The sequence below is a fragment of the Balaenoptera borealis genome (genome assembly GCF_965194805.1).
Source record: "Balaenoptera borealis genome assembly, chromosome: 16".
NCBI lineage: Eukaryota > Metazoa > Chordata > Mammalia > Artiodactyla > Balaenopteridae > Balaenoptera > Balaenoptera borealis.
Genome location: NC_138872.1, coordinates 25,388,076 through 25,405,388, shown reverse-complemented (window position 1 = coordinate 25,405,388; position 17,313 = coordinate 25,388,076). Strand labels below are relative to the sequence as shown.

General features: G+C 49.8%; 1 protein-coding gene across 7 annotated transcripts in view; it reads left to right on the top strand.

Annotated features, from left to right (window-relative positions):
* RALY (RALY heterogeneous nuclear ribonucleoprotein) overlaps positions 1-16,594 on the top strand; it is an 80,446-nt gene extending 63,852 nt beyond the window's left edge. For 6 of the 7 annotated variants that reach the window (XM_082358916.1, XM_082358911.1, XM_082358913.1 and 3 more), the window contains 8 exons: positions 8,587-8,851; positions 9,960-10,032; positions 10,221-10,268; positions 12,311-12,480; positions 13,189-13,302; positions 13,510-13,712; positions 14,977-15,025; positions 16,233-16,594. In XM_082358916.1, coding sequence (XP_082215042.1) covers positions 8,596-8,851; positions 9,960-10,032; positions 10,221-10,268; positions 12,311-12,480; positions 13,189-13,302; positions 13,510-13,712; positions 14,977-15,021 — 909 coding nt within the window. In that variant the 5' untranslated portion in view covers positions 8,587-8,595 and the 3' untranslated portion in view covers positions 15,022-15,025; positions 16,233-16,594. The remainder of the gene's footprint in view (positions 1-8,586; positions 8,852-9,959; positions 10,033-10,220; positions 10,269-12,310; positions 12,481-13,188; positions 13,303-13,509; positions 13,713-14,976; positions 15,026-16,232) is intronic. The other variant, XM_082358917.1, reaches the window with a different exon arrangement.
* The last annotated feature ends 719 nt before the right edge of the window (positions 16,595-17,313 follow it).

Genomic DNA, 17,313 nt, shown 5'->3' with positions numbered 1-17,313 from the left:
GCAGTCTTGATTCTGGGTACTTTGAGACAGCCCACATGATGCCCATGTTTTTACTCGTTTTTGAAATGTGTCTAGAATAAACCCACCAGAGATAACACAAGTATGGGGTGGAAGGGGCTGACTCACAAAGTCAGAAATGTGCTCTTACTCCATTCTTAGCCAGTGGGGCCTGGGCCTAGGGCAGCTCTGCTGGCAGCCCTGCCAGGCCTGACTAATGGCTGCAGCCTCGAGCAGGGTTTTCCATGAACTTCATCGGGGTCTCCAGTAATTGGAACATGGCACCTTCTGCCTTGTAATGGATGGCAGAACAAGAGGGGCATTTGTCACTGCCTGACTTCCCTGCGGGGAAAGAGGCTCATAAGTCACAGCTGACAAACCCTTTGATGACTTTTAAACTTCATTTACAGAAAAGAATAGCTGTAATCAACCAACAGCAAGCAGTGACTAATCTTGCCACATTATCACTGTGAGGAGCCTTGAGTTATGGGAAAGGGGAGAAGTCCATCCCCCAGGCTCACAGCAAGTACTTATTGGCTCTTGGACTTGAGAGTATGCACTCAGCAAGGCTCCATGAGTTTTTTCCCAAAGGATCAGAAAGTGTTAGAAACTGATCTCCTGGCAGGTAGAGTGCATGCCTAGCACAAAGCCATTCTGGGCCAAGGTTAAGAGCACTAGCTCTTGTCTCATACAGCCTGGTCCCAGCTCTGCTTGTGTAGGTCCCATTTCCTAGCTTGTGTAGGACTAAGCTCCAACTAAGCTTAGTTTCCTCATTTGTGAAAAGGACACTATATATACCACCACCTACCTCATAGCAGAAGACATAGTACAGTTCCTGGCATGTAGTAAGTGCTCAGCAAGTATTGGAAATGTTAACCCTGGAAGGGCCCTTCGTGGTCACATGCTCCCAAACTCATGGTCATGTGGTACATCAGCAGCAAAGCCAGGACCAGTCTTCCTATTGGGGGATGGAGGGGATGACGTCTGGCAAAAGTAAAGATGCTGACAATCATTTGTAGTTCCCCAACTCTAACTCAGTACTGGGGATTGTAAGCCCAAGTTTGTACCTACCTACCCTTTGTTGCCTTTCCCTCCATAGCTATAAGTGCTGCTTGTCACAGATGCTAAACCTCAGCCTAAGGCCATAGTCAAGAGTGCAAGATGCAGGGAGGGTAGAGTATATACTCAAACCACACTGTGGGAAGAGATGGCTGAGGCTCCAGCTCTACCTTCTGTTTCTGCTTTGGGGTCTCCCCTCAGGGCCTAACAGATGCTGATACCAGTGTTAGAGTATAGGACTAGAGACCTCATGGTGTGGCGGAGAGGTGAGTCAGTGGCTCAGCAAAGCCTGGAACTCCTCCCAGCCAGTGTTCTTTCCTCTGTCAGTCCCATACAGTAGTGATTTGACAGGCATGGGGAGGGGGCACTGTTACGAAGTTTTTAGGTGTGGTACCACATACTAGGACAAGGGAGAGAGCATGCATAGGCCCCCTACCCCTGACTCCCTTATTCTCAGGTGAAACGTTGGAGCATTGGGAGACAACCTGGGTAAAGAGGATTAGGACTGGAATGTGGAGGATCTAGACTGCCAGGCTAGATTCATCTCTTTGCATAGGGCATTGGGCATTTGAGTTTCTTATGTAAATATCTACTGGTCTCAGCCATTATACTGGGCTCTTTACAAATATTATCACTAATCCTGGGAGGTTGGTATAATTCCCATTTTGCAATTGAGGAACCTGAGGCCCAGTGAGGATAAGAGACATGTCCAGGGTTATATCTCATAAGTGGTAGGACTGGGATTAGAACTCAGTCCTGTCTGACTGCAGAGCCTGTGCTGTTTCTGCTATTCCATGTGCATTCTTTTGTTATTAGGAAACAGTCAAGAAACAGGTTCCTGGAGAGAAGGCTTTCTTAAAAACAAGTGGAGGGCAAGGCCCGTGAACACTGTTCCCCAGCACCTCCACAGTGCCAGCACGGAGGAGAATACTCAAAAATGTTTGTTGAATGAGTGAAGGGGATAGGAGTTGGGTAATAATAGAAATAGGTATAATCCCCTATTCATTTATAATACGTTACAGATGTACACAGAACTTTCACATCAATCAGCCTATTTGATTTTTATATCAGATTTGAGAGGTAATCAGGAAAAAGATTATTTCTGTTTTCAGAATAGGATGATAAGACTCAGAGAAATTACAAGACTTGTTTCAGGTCACATGACTAAGAGCAGCAGAGCCAAGCCTCCTGGACCTGTAGCCTAGACCCCTTAAACTCTCCACCCATCCCAGGAGCCCTCAGTGTTCAGCTTGATGGGAACTAGGATTTCTCTTGGAGGTGGGAATGGTCAAGAACTAAAGAGCATTCCTTGGGAAATTAGTCCTGTCTGGCCAGTAATGATCATTTGGGCAGTGATAATGAGCTGGGGCCTGGAGAGTTTAATGAGATTAACAGATGTTCTGTCATCCCTAGCTGCCTGGTAACCAGGAGTCTCTGGACCAAGGAGGCCCTGGGTACTGATCAGTATAATTGCTTGGCTTCTCCCCATCACTGATAGCTATTTTCCTTTAAAGTCACCCAAATGGCTCCAGGGTTATCTAAGGGCAGAGGTCTGGCCACAGGCTGGTATGACCACTCATCCCCGTGCTTGGGAATAAGGTTGGAGATGTCCAGCAGAACTGGCCCAGACAGAGGCTCTGGATAGCACTGGTTGGGGGGGATGAGGACCAAGAGCAGCAGAGGTCCAGTGCTGAGGAGGATTCACAGAGTTGGGGAAGTGGGTGTTCTGATGGTTGAGTGCCTCAGAGGTCAGGCTGAAGACTAGGTCCTGATAGGCAGCATTGGAAGGGCATGAGGTTTGGTAAGGCAGAGTCATAGGTTTAGAATAGTTGAGACAGTGACATGTAGAGCGTCAAACAAGAAGCCTGGATTCAAGTCCCCTAGCTACTCCCTTAACCAACTGGGGGACCTTAAGTTAGTCACATATCTTTGCTGATGATCCTCAGCTTTTTCATCTGTAAAATGGGATTAACAATGTCAGGCTCAAGAAAATAAACTGGGGCTTTCTTTACTAAAATCTTGTGCAAATATGAGGCATTGTAGTAGAAAAGGGAAAGGGGCGAGGAGGACCAAGGAGAGGGTGTGGCTGGCTCAGGGTGACACACTCTCACCATGGGAATCAGTACCCAAGGCGTCTCTATGCTTAGGTTTTTGGAGTCAGACAGACCTGGGTTCCAGTTCTGGTTTTGCTCTGTTAACCAGTAACTTGGTCTCTCTGAGCTTTCTTTCCCTATCTAAATTACCTCCTTATAAGGCTGTTGTGAGAATTAAATAAGGTGAGGTTTGTAAAGTCTCTTAACACATAGTTGGCAGTCAGTAATTAGAGGCTATTCTTATTGTGATGCCCCTCTGGGAGGCTCATTTACTCAAAGTTCAGGGGTTCAGGTACCTTTTAGGGCTTTTCTGCCTTGACAAAGCCCTGTCACTTTACCACATGTTCAGGCTTGGCTCTTCCAAAACATAGCTTCCATCTGAAATGTTTCATCTGGGGAAAACGATTTGTTTTTTGCCAAATTTCTTCTTTTCTTATTAGCCTGGAGGAGCCAGCCCATCCCTTTGAGCTGTAAATTGCATTTCAAAGCCTGTGTTCCTGGTGGGTTTTAATTAGCTTAAGGTCCCAGCTTTTTTTTTTTTTAAATAAATTTATTTATTTATTTTTGACAGTGTTGGTTCTTCGTTTCTGTGCGAGGGCTTTCTCCAGTTGTGGAGAGCGGGGGCCACTCTTCATCGCGGTGCGCGGGCCTCTCACTGTTGCGGCCTCTTGTTGTGGAGCACGGCTCCAGACGTGCAGGCTCAGTAGTTGTGGCGCACGGGCTTAGTTGCTCCACAGCATGTGGGATCTTCCCGGACCAGGGCTTGAACCCGTGTCCCCTGCATCGGCAGGCAGACTCTCAACCACTGCGCCACCAGGGAAGCCCAAGGTCCCAGCTTTTATGCAGCAGTTGTTTTAGCAGGTAAAAGTGAAGATATTTATTTGGGAGCCAGTCCCCAGTTTTCTCAAACACAGCGTATCTAGACTGCCTCCTCCAAGCTTCTCACTGTCCTGAGGGCTTGTCTCTTAGCAGCCCAGAAGGAAAAATGAGATATAAGAACCCTAGACATAGAGTCTGAGGACCCGTGGGGTTCTTGGCCCTGCTACTCACTGGCTACGGCATCCTGGCCATGTCCATTCCCCTCTGTTCCTCAGAGAGTAGGGGGCATATAAGCTCCGTGCTCACTAAGGTCCCTGCTAATCTGACATTGCACAAGTCTCTGGGAACAAGTTGGGTTCTTGAATCCCGCCCCCCCCCCCCGCCCCCCCATCTCTGCAAGAACAATCCCTCTACCCACCTCTCCTTAGCTCATTGCCAAGCATGGGGCCTCTGGGGGCTACAAACACCTTGCTCTCAATTACACAGCTAATCTGTGAGGCAGAGCTTGGCCCAGGGGGGGAAATAGCTTATCAAGTCAACTAGCTTCTGCTGAATAGGATGTCAGTATTTTCTAGGGCTCCCGCTCTAACCTGGTGGGAATCCCGGAAGAGCCAAGATAGAATTGTGTGGAGAGGATTGAGTTGGGGATGGTTGGTGTGCAGACGGGGGTGTTTGGGTCAGAGGCTAGAAAAAGGTGCCTGGAACCCTAGCCTCTAGTAGTCCCCCCAACTCCTCCATACCCCTACTTAAGGGCCACAGCTAGCCCTTCTCACCACCTTCTGGGATATTATCCTCACTGCTTCCTCCCTAATGTTTATTGAGCATTTACTGTTTATTGAGCAACTTTGTCGAGCTTGCCTCTAACATTTGCAGGGCAGAACAGGAGTATAGATGGAGACCCACATACCCTGTGTCTAAATATTCGAAGGTTATAACTTATAAGTGAGGCTAACAAATTGGTATTTTCATAACAACCTGGAAGACCGTATCTGAATTAGGGATTCTGTACCTGAACCTAGCAGTTCTAGGAGAGCTAGTCTGAGCACGCTTTCTTTTCATTTTGCACCCCCAACTCCATTCCTCAGTTTGAGGAGCTTCATGGACATGTGAGTGGATACTTAAGCTTTTCTGAACCCCCAGAGAGACCTACCCCTTGAGATTATGCACAACAGCAGCACGGCCTGCCCTCTGAAGAGTGTGCAGGCCTAGAAAGCAGATTGGGGGCTATTTGGTTGGGGACTACAGCGGTTAGGTTCCCGGGGCATATGCTTCAGGCAGCCATTTCTCCTTGACAGTGCAGGGCAGCCACATACAGATATTTCCTCAGTGTCTTCTCTACAGATCAGAAAACTGACCCCCGTGTGACATGGCTTCTGACTGCCTTTCCTTGGCATTGTACAGAGTGTGCTCCAGTCTGACCTTGACCCTCATCTAGAATGGGCCCAGAAATGGCAGTATTAGTAGAACAGAGACGTTCAGCTAGTTAGAGTAACTTCTAGATCTTATAAAGAGCTTCACAGTTTGCAAAGGCCTTTTATATACATCGTCCCAAACCCCAGGTGATGAGAGAAAAGACTGGGTAGAGGCAAACCCAAAGGACTTTGCTCACCAGCCAAGGAGTGAATGCTGATCCCACTATAGCACCAAGCACAGGTGCTCAGCAGTGCTTCCTGTTCAGTAGTGTTAGAGCTTACTAACACTACTGAACAGGAAGCGGTCTGAGGGAACCCAGCGATGGTCATGGCCCTGCCAGGGCAGTGGCAGAGCCAGCAGTCATCAGTAGATCTCTGAACCGTCATCCCCGCTTCTTTTCTTTCTGTCTTGGTCCACACACCTGACCTGGTTGGCTCCCTCCAACCAAAGCAGGTGGCATCTCCCTGGGCCAAAACTTCATGACTTTGTGCTGTCTCCAGGAGATAGCCCTGGAGATAGCTCAAAGGAGAGAGTTATCTGATGCCCATGGAGGAGCCCCACAAATTTCTTGTATACCCATGGACACACAAGGAATTAACCTTTGAATGGCTTGTCATCCAGGTAGGAGAGGGATTGTCAGAGAACTGTGAGGCATGGGGAACCCACATACATCGAGCATTTCTTTCTGCATATGGGCAGTGTGTTAAGTGTTTTCACGGGCAATCTCTTTTGTGTCCCTCACTGCTTTATAAATGTTGATGATTGGATTCAAAGGCAAACTGAGTAACAGAAGAGTCCATCTTCCCACGCCAGCTCCAAAACTGGCACCAGCCCCTTCATCAGCAGCAGTGCCCTCTCAGCCCTCAGCCTTTACCTGCGATGACACACACTTGACCCCAGTATATCCTTGCTACTGCAAGCCCATAATAGGAGCAGGTTCTTCCGCAGAATCGTTCTCAGGTCCAGCGTATGGTTTCTTTGCAAACAGTACCATCTGCTGGTCAGAAAGTGCTAATAACTTCTAAGCTGGGAGGATTGAGGAGAAAAGGGTCTTTTTACCCTAATGGGCAAAAAGATACAGATATCCCAGCTTATACTCAGCTCTTCTCTAATTCACTAAAAAGAAACCCCCTCTGCCCTAAAATATTAGGTAAATAGGCAGGTGTTTATGGTTAGCCTAAGCTGATGAGAGTTTTTATGCATACTGCCTGGTGGTTCTTCAGCACCTTCTGCAATAGCTCTAGGGTCAGGTTTTAAGATAGGAGTGTTCCAAAAGGGAGTTGCACCAACCTATGCCAGTGAGCAGAAGATGGCCAGGAAGTATAAATGCCAGGGCTTACATAGGCCTTTCCTACTGAAATTGAGCCTCCTTTTCCCTTTCCTGTTGGAGTCTGTGCCCAGATTATAACCTGTCCAGGAAGGGGAGTAGGAGAGAGTTGTACAGCCCTTTGGGGTAAAAAACGTTGCCTGAGTATAGAGAGCAAAGAACAGGTATAGTATCATCTCTAAGCAAAGAGGACAGAACTTGAATAGTAAGTGTAAAATGGATAACTCTAAAAAATTAATTTATTAAAAAAATTCTCAGATAAATATGCTGACTTACTGTAGTACAGTTGACCCTTGAACAATGCAGGGGTTAATTCGTGTACAACTTACAGTCAGCCCCCTCCACATCCACAGTTCTTCAGCATCCGTGGATTCAACCAACCATGGGAACCATGCAGTATTGTATTTACTGTTGAAAAGTATTTGCATAAAAGTGGACCCATGCAGTTGAAACCTGTGTTGTTCAAGGGTCAACTGTATTTAAAGTGGGTTTAGCTCTGGGAAGGAGAGTGATAAATTTGATAGAAATGGGCTTTAGGGACCAACGACCTGGGTTTGAATGCCTGTTCCTGGCAAGTTAATGAACTTGTTGGAGTCTGGTTTTGGTAAAATATGAAGGATAATGATAACACTCATGGAGTCTTTTTTTTTTTTTTTTTTTACATCTTTATTGGCGTATAATTGCTTTACAATGTTGTGTTAGTTTCTGCTGTACAACAAGGTAAATCAGCTATAAGTATACATATATCCCCATCTCCCCTCCCTCTAGGTCATCACAGAGCACCGAGCTGATCTCCCTGTGCTATGCAGCAGCTCCCCACTAGCTATCTATTTTACATCTGGTAGTGTATGTATGTCAGTGCTACTCTCTCACTTCGTCCCAGCCTCCCCTTCCCCACTGTGTCCTCAAGTCCATTCTCTTAAGTCTGCATCTTTATTCCTGCCTTGCCACTAGGTTTATCAGTACCATTTTTCTAGATTCCATATATATGCGTTAGCATACAGTATTTGTTTTTCTCTTTCTGACTTACTTCACTCTGTATGAGAGACTGTAGGTCCATCCACCTCACTACAAATAACTCAATTTCGTTCCTTTTTATGGCTGAGTAATATTCCATTGAATATTGATATATCCATATTGAATATCCATATGAGCCACGTCTAATTTATCCACTCATCTGTCGAACTCATGGAGTCTTGGAATTATTCAATATCGCATGCCACCCTTAGCTCACAGTGAGTGCTCAGTGAGGTTTAGCTCACTTTTTTCGAAATGGCTGGTTCTAATAAAGACAGCCATGGTCCATGTCTGGATCAGACTGAGCAGTTTTCTTAATATGATGTTGTTTTAGAGCAAACATTACTTGCATTTACGATGTGACCTCTTTACCATGGTTCTACATTGAAGGAACAGAAGAAAAGCTGTGGAAAATCTTCAAGTTTAGATCCTGCAAGGGGTAGCATTTGAGATGAACATTAAAGAAAGAGTGGATTTGAAAGAACTGGAGTCAACATGAAACTTAAGTAATGTTATAAACCAACGTGTAACCTCAATTAAAAGAGAAGAATTGAGTCAAGCAGACCAGGGTTCAAATCCCTGTCCTGTTATTCACTAGCATTGTGACCTCTGACTTTGCATTTCCTCCCTTATAAAATGTCCTAATTCTGCTTATCATGTCAGTACCAAATGACGGAACATATGTAAAGCACCTATATGAGGTGAGCAGCCAGTGAAATGAACAAAAATGGGGAGGCTGGATGCTGTAGGGGCGTGTGTGTAGGAAGGCACAAAGCAATCCAGTTTAGTCAGGTTGTGGGCCATGGGCAGCCCTTGAGCCCAACCCGGGTTCCCAGCCTCACAGTAGCTTTCTTTTTTCAGGTGGCCACCATGTCCTTGAAGATCCAGACAAGCAACGTAACCAACAAGAATGACCCCAAATCCATCAACTCTCGGGTTTTCATTGGAAACCTCAACACAGCTGTGGTGAAGAAGTCTGATGTGGAGACCATCTTCTCCAAGTATGGCCGTGTGGCCGGCTGTTCTGTGCACAAGGGCTATGCCTTTGTCCAGTATGCCAATGAGCGCCATGCCCGGGCAGCTGTGCTGGGAGAGAATGGGCGGGTGCTGGCTGGGCAGACCCTGGGTAAGCATCTCTCCATGGCCCTGCCCCTGGATTTCTCCTGGGCAGGTGCTGACCTGCATTCTTTAGCTTCCCTCTTATCCTCTTTTCTGTCTTCTCCAGCTGTCACCCACTATAAGATCAGTGCCTTTATGGGAAAATTTTAGAAGTTTCAGGAAAACACTTCTGTTCTGTCCCTGCTTTCACAGTGTAAGGGTTCCAGTTAAAATGCAGATTCCCCAGAGAAAGGGAGCAGAGTGGACTAGCACAGCCTCTTACATTGGGCTGCATTTGGCTTAGGTTAGAACCCTTTCTGAGAGCCAGGAGGAGGGGCTGGGAGCATAAGGTGAAGCAGGTGCTCTTGGTCTCGGTGTTACGTACATGAGATGTGGCCGTGTTGGAGGCCTACCTTGGAGCCTGTATAGTGTTTGTATATGTTCACATACTTCGGTGTATTTGTGTATGTTTGAGAAGGATATGTATTCCTGAATATGTGGTATGTGGATGTAACTGAACATGTGGAGAATATGTGGACACATACCTTACTTACTATGTATATATGTAGAGTTATGTGTGTATCAGAATATACTTGAGTGTGTAAGCAGATATTCGTGTATTCATTTACCAAATATTTATTGAGGTCCTAACATTTGCTGAACTCTGCTCTAGGCATAAAGATGTTTGGTAGAAGGTTTGTGTAAATGTGCATTGGCTCATTTGCATATGGGCAGTTAAGTATAGGATGTTGGAGCCACGTCTGAGTGTAGTTGAGAGTGTGTGATCTTATTTCCTGGATATGTGAACGTATGTGTGAGGGTGTGTGTCTGACATATGTGTTTATGTGAGTGTACTTGAGAAAGCATATAATTTGATGTACGTGGCGTGTGTGTGTGTGTGTGATTGTGAGCATGCATGCATGTATCTGAATGTATATGAATATATAAACAACTATATGCATGTGACGTGTGGGTATGAGTCTAATTTATGAAGACCTCTGTTGTCCATGTTAGTGAGTGAAGTCCATGTGTATCTCATGTAAACACATAAATTGCTGCACACGTGCATGAGGGTGATATGTGTATGGGTGCTGATATCCTGTCAGCATCTGACTCTGCCTCCTCCCTCCATACAGACATCAACATGGCTGGAGAGCCAAAGCCCAACAGACCCAAGGGGCTAAAGAGAGCAGCATCTGCCATATACAGGTGGGGCGCTCTGTCTTGTTTGTCTGTCTCTGGGTGGGATTGGTTCCTCTTTCCACAGAGGGAGTGAACACTGGTGGTGACGGTATGCCAAGCCTAGAATTTGGGGAGGTGTTTGGAGATGAGGGCCTGCGAAGAGTGGGCTGAGTGGCCGTCTCTAAGCCCCGGCCCTCTCCCCTTTGTTTCCCCAGTGGCTACAGCTTTGACTATGATTACTACCGGGACGACTTCTACGACAGGTGAGCGGGGGAGGGGCGTGCCCAGGCATGAAACAGCCAAGCTGGAAGCGTCCTGAGAGATTGCTGGTGCAGCCCACTCAGTCCTCCAAGTGGGAACTGAAGCCCAGAGTTGTGGACAGGCATCTGCCCAAGGCTGCTCCACAAGTTAGTGGCAGAGCTGGGACTAGGGTCCAGTTCTATAGGTGCCCAGGCCAGAGCTCTCCCCAGCCCACAGTGTCTCCCAACTCTCTGACCACCCCTCCCCCTCCTAATCCTGGGGTGGGACTCAATGGGACTGGACAGCCAGGGGACCTATAAATGTAGCAAGTTGGAATACAAAACAGGTGCAGGGCCAGGTGCAGGGAATTTGAGCCCTCACGCTTCTGCTGTTCCGTTTCCTTACCTCTCTGAGGTGCCCAGCCAGCTGAAGGAACCTCAGAGCTCAGTCTGAGCTTCTTAGCCTTATATTTATAGCCAAGAGGCCAGCAGTCCTTTGGAGGTCTGAATTAGTCCCTGGTAGGCTGTGGCCCACCCCCAAGCCTACCCAGACCCCAGCGTCCATGGCACCAGCCACATTCTTGTGGAAATCATGGTGGGGGCTGGCCCAAGCTTCTCCTCCTTCCTGCTTCTCTCCCTCCCTCCCTCCCTCTCAGCCTGCCCCAGGCTGTCCAGGAAGAACAGACCTCTCTGAGCCTCAGTTTTCTCACCTGTGAGTGGTTTCAGGCGACAGTGCAATGTAGTGGAAAGTGCCCTAGCCTGGGAGTCAGAAGACCTGGGTGCTAATCTCAGCTCTGCCACTGAATAGATTACACAACTTTGGGCAAATCCCCTCCCAGTCTGAAATGGGCTTGCACCAAGTGATCCCTCAGGGCTCTTCCAGCTCTGGGATTCTGTGGTTCAGTGATTCTGACCAAGGCCAGAGCCGCCCCCTCCCCTTAGGGGCAGAAATGCAGGGTCTGGGACTGGGTCCATTCCCAGAGACTCTCCATCTCCAGCCATCACCACCCTAGGGCAGGGGCTCCCTAAACAAAGGAGTACCAAGGCATGGGGCATTGAATTGCCTAGTGATGGCAGGTTACCTGGCTGTCATCAGGAAAGTGATCCCATAGTATACCCCTGTGGCTGCTGTTCCGTGCAAAAAGGTGGTAGCAGCAGCAGCGGTGGGAGAAACCCCTACTTGGCTTACTGAGTTTCTGCCTGATCAGGAAGAGAAGCCCTCCTGGAAGGGGCTGGGTGATGGCGTCGGGGGTGCAGCATACTGTCTGGTATAGAGGGTCTGACCGAGCTGCCTAACCTTGATACTCCACTGGGCCCCCTGCCCCTCCATCTCCAAAGTCGAGTGAGAAGGATGGGGTGACTGGGGGCCCAGAGTGAGGAAAGGGGCTTGGACTCCAGCCTCATGCCTCTGAGGTCATAGGCCCCTGAGTTGAGGGTCTCGGTACCCTGGCCCTTCACCTATCACACCTTCTAACGTGTGTTTTTAACCAAGTTCTCTCACGCTCTACCCTCACAGCAGCCTTGGGGGATGTGGGGGGCACAGAGTTCGGGGTAGCCATCCTCACTAGGCAGATGGGAAAACTGAGGGTTAGGCAGGCTTAGGGATTGACTCTCACTCCCTCACCTCTGTTTCCGGCTGGGGATTTGTACTGCTTTAGGGAGATTTGCAAACTCTGACCAGAGCTTGGGGTACAGTTGACCGAGCAGAAGTAGGTCAGGTAATAGAACAGGACTGGGTGTCAGGGTGATCTAGGGAAGTCTCCTTTCTGGGGCTGTCAGTTTGCTCCTCTGTTGAATGGGGCTAACCATTGAATGGTGGTAACCATTACCACCTGTCACCTCCCCTGCTCCTACCCAGCTTGAATGGTAGGAAAGGTGGATGTCGTAAGGTCACTGAGGTCCAGAAAGCCCTTCCTCTTCACCCTCAGGACTATAACTGGGAAGGATGAGGTATGGAGTGCAGGCTACCCAGCCCTTCACCAGCCCTACATGTGTTGCTCTAGGGTCACAGTGCCCCCTGGTGGCCACAGGCCATGCTGCAGCCTCTGGCCCGTTTGCTCTCACAGGCTCTTCGACTATCGGGGCCGCCTGTCACCAGTGCCAGTGCCCAGGGCAGTCCCTGTGAAGCGACCCCGGGTCACAGTCCCCTTGGTCCGACGTGTCAAAACCACCATACCTGTCAAGCTCTTTGCCCGTTCCACAGCCATCACCACCACCGGCTCAGCCAAGATCAAGTGTGAGTGACTATATCTTCTTCCTAGGTAATTTTTATTTTTGTCATTAGCAAAATAATAGAATCACATTTTTTTACATTGGAAAATAGATAAAGGAACAAATCTCCCACAGTTCTGCAGCTCTAATACAACCAAGTGAGTATTTTCATGCATTTCTAAGAGGAAAGACCGACATTTGTGGAGGAGGGTCTTGGGTTAGGCACAGAGTCCAGTGCTGTGACATGGAGCCCAGTGAGGAAATGGTGTCATCTTTCCTTTAGTAAGCACAAGGACAGGTCCACACAGCCTCGCTACTCCACATTCATTCTGGTGTGCACGCGTGGTCAGGCACTCAGGAAATCTGATTGTAAAACACATTTACACACCTTGAAAGACAGATACCACTCTCTAACATAAGCAAAGTCACATGCTTGCTCAGGTGCACACAGAGGTACACACCACACACCTCCATTTTTATCCATCCCCAGTCCCTTTCAGAGTTGGAGGGGTCGGGGATGGTGGGGGAGATCCAGGTTCAGAGGGGCCTCCAGGAAGTCTCAGGGGGAAGCCACAGGCAGCTCTGGCCTTTTCCCTGGCCAGAAAAAGACTGTGGACAAGGATAGTTTCTGCCACTGGCCTGTCTTCCTAGTTGACAGAATGGGGCTAGGGTCTTGTGTTAGTGTCAAGCTCCCAGCCCTTAGGTGACATCCCTGTACTCCCTCCACTCTCAGTAAAGAGCAGTGAGCTGCAGACCATCAAGACAGAGCTGACCCAGATCAAGTCCAACATCGATGCCTTGCTGGGTCGCTTGGAGCAGATTGCCGAGGAGCAGAAGGCCAATCCAGGTCAGCTTCCAAGGGTCCCTGCCCAGATCAGTGGCCAGGGGGCACAGGGCAGAGTGTGGGGAGGACAGTGCATGGGGCAGAGGGGGACTGTGGCCTCCAATCCCACCTGGACCCACTGTGCTGAGGCCTAGCTTCTGCTAAGGTGCTACCCTGGGCAGCTGCCCCAGGTTGATTTTTATTCCCCTCGTTCCCCGCTTCCGCCTGAAGATGGCAAAAAGAAGGGCGAGAGCGGCAGCGGCAGTGGCAGTGGCATCGGCATCGGCAGTGGCAGTGGCAGTAGTGGTGGCGGCAGCCGGCCACCGGCCCCCCAAGAGGACACAGCTTCTGAGGCAGGCACGCCCCAGGGAGAAGCACAGGCTCGAGACGACGGTGATGAGGAGGGGCTGCTAACACACAGCGAGGAAGAGCTGGTGAGGGCATGCGGGGGCGCAGGGGGAATTGGGACTGGGACTGGACTTTGCACCCTTGGTTGCAGGAGGGCTGCAGGGGGAGGGGGAACCTCTGAGCCGGTTGGCTGCCCTATGAGCTCCCTCCTTCCTTCCCAGGGATTCTAGTCCTGTGAGGAAGAGGGGGGAACGAACAGGGAGTACTTAGCTATTTCAGCTGCCAGTCAGAAATCCCACTGAGGACTGGGGCAGACCTCTCTCTAGCCTAAGGCCCATTCTAGACTCTGTCTTCCACGTGAGTCGGAGAAGGGAAGAGTCACGGACTCAAGGAAACACACACAGTCTGCAGAGTTCCAGGGAGCACGAGGGGGATTGCCTGGGGAAGCCACAGGGAGTGTGGGTATCTACTCCACCTGAGGATTTTCTAAAAGCCATTGTTGCCTCAGAATGAAAACAGGCTGTCTCAAGAGGGAGTGAGCTCTCTGTTTGTTATTGGAATTCTTCAGATTGAGGCAAGGAGCTCATATTAAGTGGGAAAGTAGACCAGATTCTGAGTCTATAAGATGTCTGTTGTGTGCCTCGTACTCAGTTACCTAACACTGAGCACCAGGCCCCGTAGTTCACGCTTTTTAACTTTATTTAACCTTAACAGCAGCCCTGAACTCTGCAAAGTATTACTCTTGTCACATTTTACACCATGAAGAAACTGAGACTCAAGAGGAGTCAAGTAGCTTGCCCAGGGCGTTGTAGCTAATAAGGGTTGAGCCAGGATTGGAGCCTGGACTTCAGCGGGTCTGTGAACTTTCTCCACGTGGCTGGGTTCTGGTGTGAGGACAGATGGGCTTATGGCCATAACAGTTGGAGGTCTTCCTCATGCCCAGCTTGTCTCTTCTTATTTAAACCTAGCCTGATACCCCATCTTACTCTTTCAGGCATAGTCGTCTCCATAGAGGCCCTAATGACGGCTTCGATGCTCCTAAGATGGGAGCTAGCTCACCAGTCTACTAGGCTTTCGGTCTGCTCCAACCTAAGAAGGTCTTTCTATGCAGAATGTGCCCCCTGGCACACCTAGAACTTCCTTGACTGGTCCTTTCTCTCTCCTGAGGAGCCTTCAGACTACCCTGTTGGGATCCCAAGCCAGCCTTTAGTTAGACTGGTCCCATAGTTATTCCCTTTGGCTATCCCTCCCCCTTTCTGAGTGTGGTCTCCATATGTGCTCTGGGCCCCCAGGGTAGGACAGAGCTTGCAGTGAGTGATGTGTGGTCCTTTGTTGTCTCCTCCCTATCAGGAGCACAGCCAGGACACAGATGCGGAGGATGGGGCCTTGCAGTAAGCAGGTACGGGGGTCCTGGTGGGGAGGGGTGGAGGAGACCTGGCAGGGTAGTGCTGTGCCCAGCAATGAAGGCTCTGTTGTCCCTAGACATCCTGCCACGCCCATTTGTGGTAGGGGCTTGGTGGGTTGCAGAGCAGGGAGCCGTGGATGGGCTAGCCAGGTCCGCCCAACAGGAGTTCCCTCAGAATACTCTGAGCCACATTGCCTGTCTCCACTTGTAAAGAGCTCCGAGTCTAGTGGAGGAAGACAAACTGTTACCACCCAGTGTGAGCAGGATGACAGGGACTGGAGAGCCAGGGGCTCAGAGAGGGGTGTGGTGGAAGAGGTGATGTGTAGCTGAGCCTGTTGAGGATTGAGGGGGAAGCGTCTGAGGGAGCACCCTTATCACAGGCACAGAACGCTGGCAGTCCTCGGTGTGTGAGAAGTGGCCAGGAGCCTCCTGTGGCTGCAGTCCCAGCTCTGCACAGTGGGGAGAGGCAGCTGCTCATCATCAGAGGGTGATGATTATGCCAGACTTAGGGGCTGGGATTTGATGCTGTCTGGAGGAAATGCCCCGTGCACCCCAGCCCTACAAGGTTGTGATTGTGCCAGTGTAACAGATGTAGAAACTGAGGCACTGAAGGGGGCAGGGAGATACCACGTATCTCACAAGATCCCCAGGTGGTAATTGGTGGAGCCTAGATTTGAACCCAGTGGTGTGGGCCTCAAAGCTCACTCTCTGGTTGGTATTTACCACCCTGCTCTACCCCACCCTGGAGGGAAACCAGGCCACAGCAGCTCTGCCCATACTCTGCCCCATTCCTTTGGGGGCCGTTGCCAGAGTAAGACAGGCTTGGGCAGAGGAGGGCCTCAAACAACAGAGGTGTCTGTACGCATGACACATTCATGCTGTGAGATGCTCCACCACACATTTAAGTTTAGGCAATCTTCGTGGTTTGTTTTACCTGGGAGGCTCAGTTTTACCTTGTTAAGCCAGTTTGCAGGAGAAGTGCTGGGGACTCAGGTGAGGAAACTGAGGCTTAGGGAAGGGGGAGATTTACCCAAGGTTTCATGGCCAGAAAGTTATGAGGCCAGAGCCAGAGCGCAGGCATATCTCTTGTTTGCAAACAGCAAACACCATTCCACTCTTTCTTCTTCCCACCCCCTGTTATCAAGAGCACGAAGGGGCTCTTCCTCTCAGCCTTAGTCTCTCTTTTGTGTCTCTTTCTCAGTCTGACAGGAGCAATGGCCACCGGCAGGAGAAGGGCGTACACCGTACCAGGCCTCAAGCTGGGCACCCACCCCTGGATAACCACCCCCAGCGGGTCCCAGAGGAGAGCTGGCAGCAGGCACCACCTCCCTCACGCGTCCCAGCCAGTGCCACATTCTCTGCAGGTGGAGTTATCGGCATCCCCTTCTCATGTACCCTCCCTCCCTGTTGGCACTGCCCAGGCCAGAGGGCAGAGCACAGAGTTTCCCTATACTCTTGCCTCCCCTCCCCAGGACACTCCCAGGCTTGGGGTTTTTTCTATAGGTTTGGAGGGGGGTGGGACCCACAGGGAGGGGACCCTGACAATAAAGAGATTGGATCCCAGTTTGCTCTGAGATGGAATGGTTTGCGTTTTCTCATGAAGGTGCCCTGGCCCTCCTGTCCAACCAGAAGGCAGGTCTGCTACACCTGCTTCTGTTCCCTCCTTCACTCCTCTCCGCCAGAGAGCATTGTCTAGGGTGCCTGAAACTGATCTGTCTGGGCCTTAGTTTCCATGGCTAAAATGGGGATTAAAATGGCCAGTAGGGTTGTTCGGGAGGGTCAGATGTGCCAGTGCCCACGAGAGCATTCGTGGTAGAAGTGCCAAGCGATTTTGATCCACTTGGTCAGGCAGTGGTAGGTCCAGGCCTCAGTTTCTAAGTCTGGTGTTTCCCAGCTCTAAAATGGTTCTAGAACTCGCCACTTCCTCCCCTTCTGTGTCTTGGTTTAGGACACTGTTTTTTCACAGGGATCTTGGGCAGCAAGGGGAAAGAGGCTAGAGGCTGAGGCCTTCAGTAAGAGACCCAGACCTGGAGTGAAAAGTAGCCCCTTGGAACTGGTCAAAAGACTTCAATCTGGAGAGTTGGAGAGTTGAAGAGGGTGTCTAGAGGAAGGGGCTAGGTCCACAGGGAGTGTCTCATCCCCTTGAAGAGCCCTTGGTGGCACATACCACTACAATCCCTGAACCTACAATCTGTCCTTGCACCCAGGACATCAGAGCCCAGCTCTAGCTGACCCACTTGCACACCTGGGTAGGTCTTCATGTTCCCCTCTGTACAAGGTGG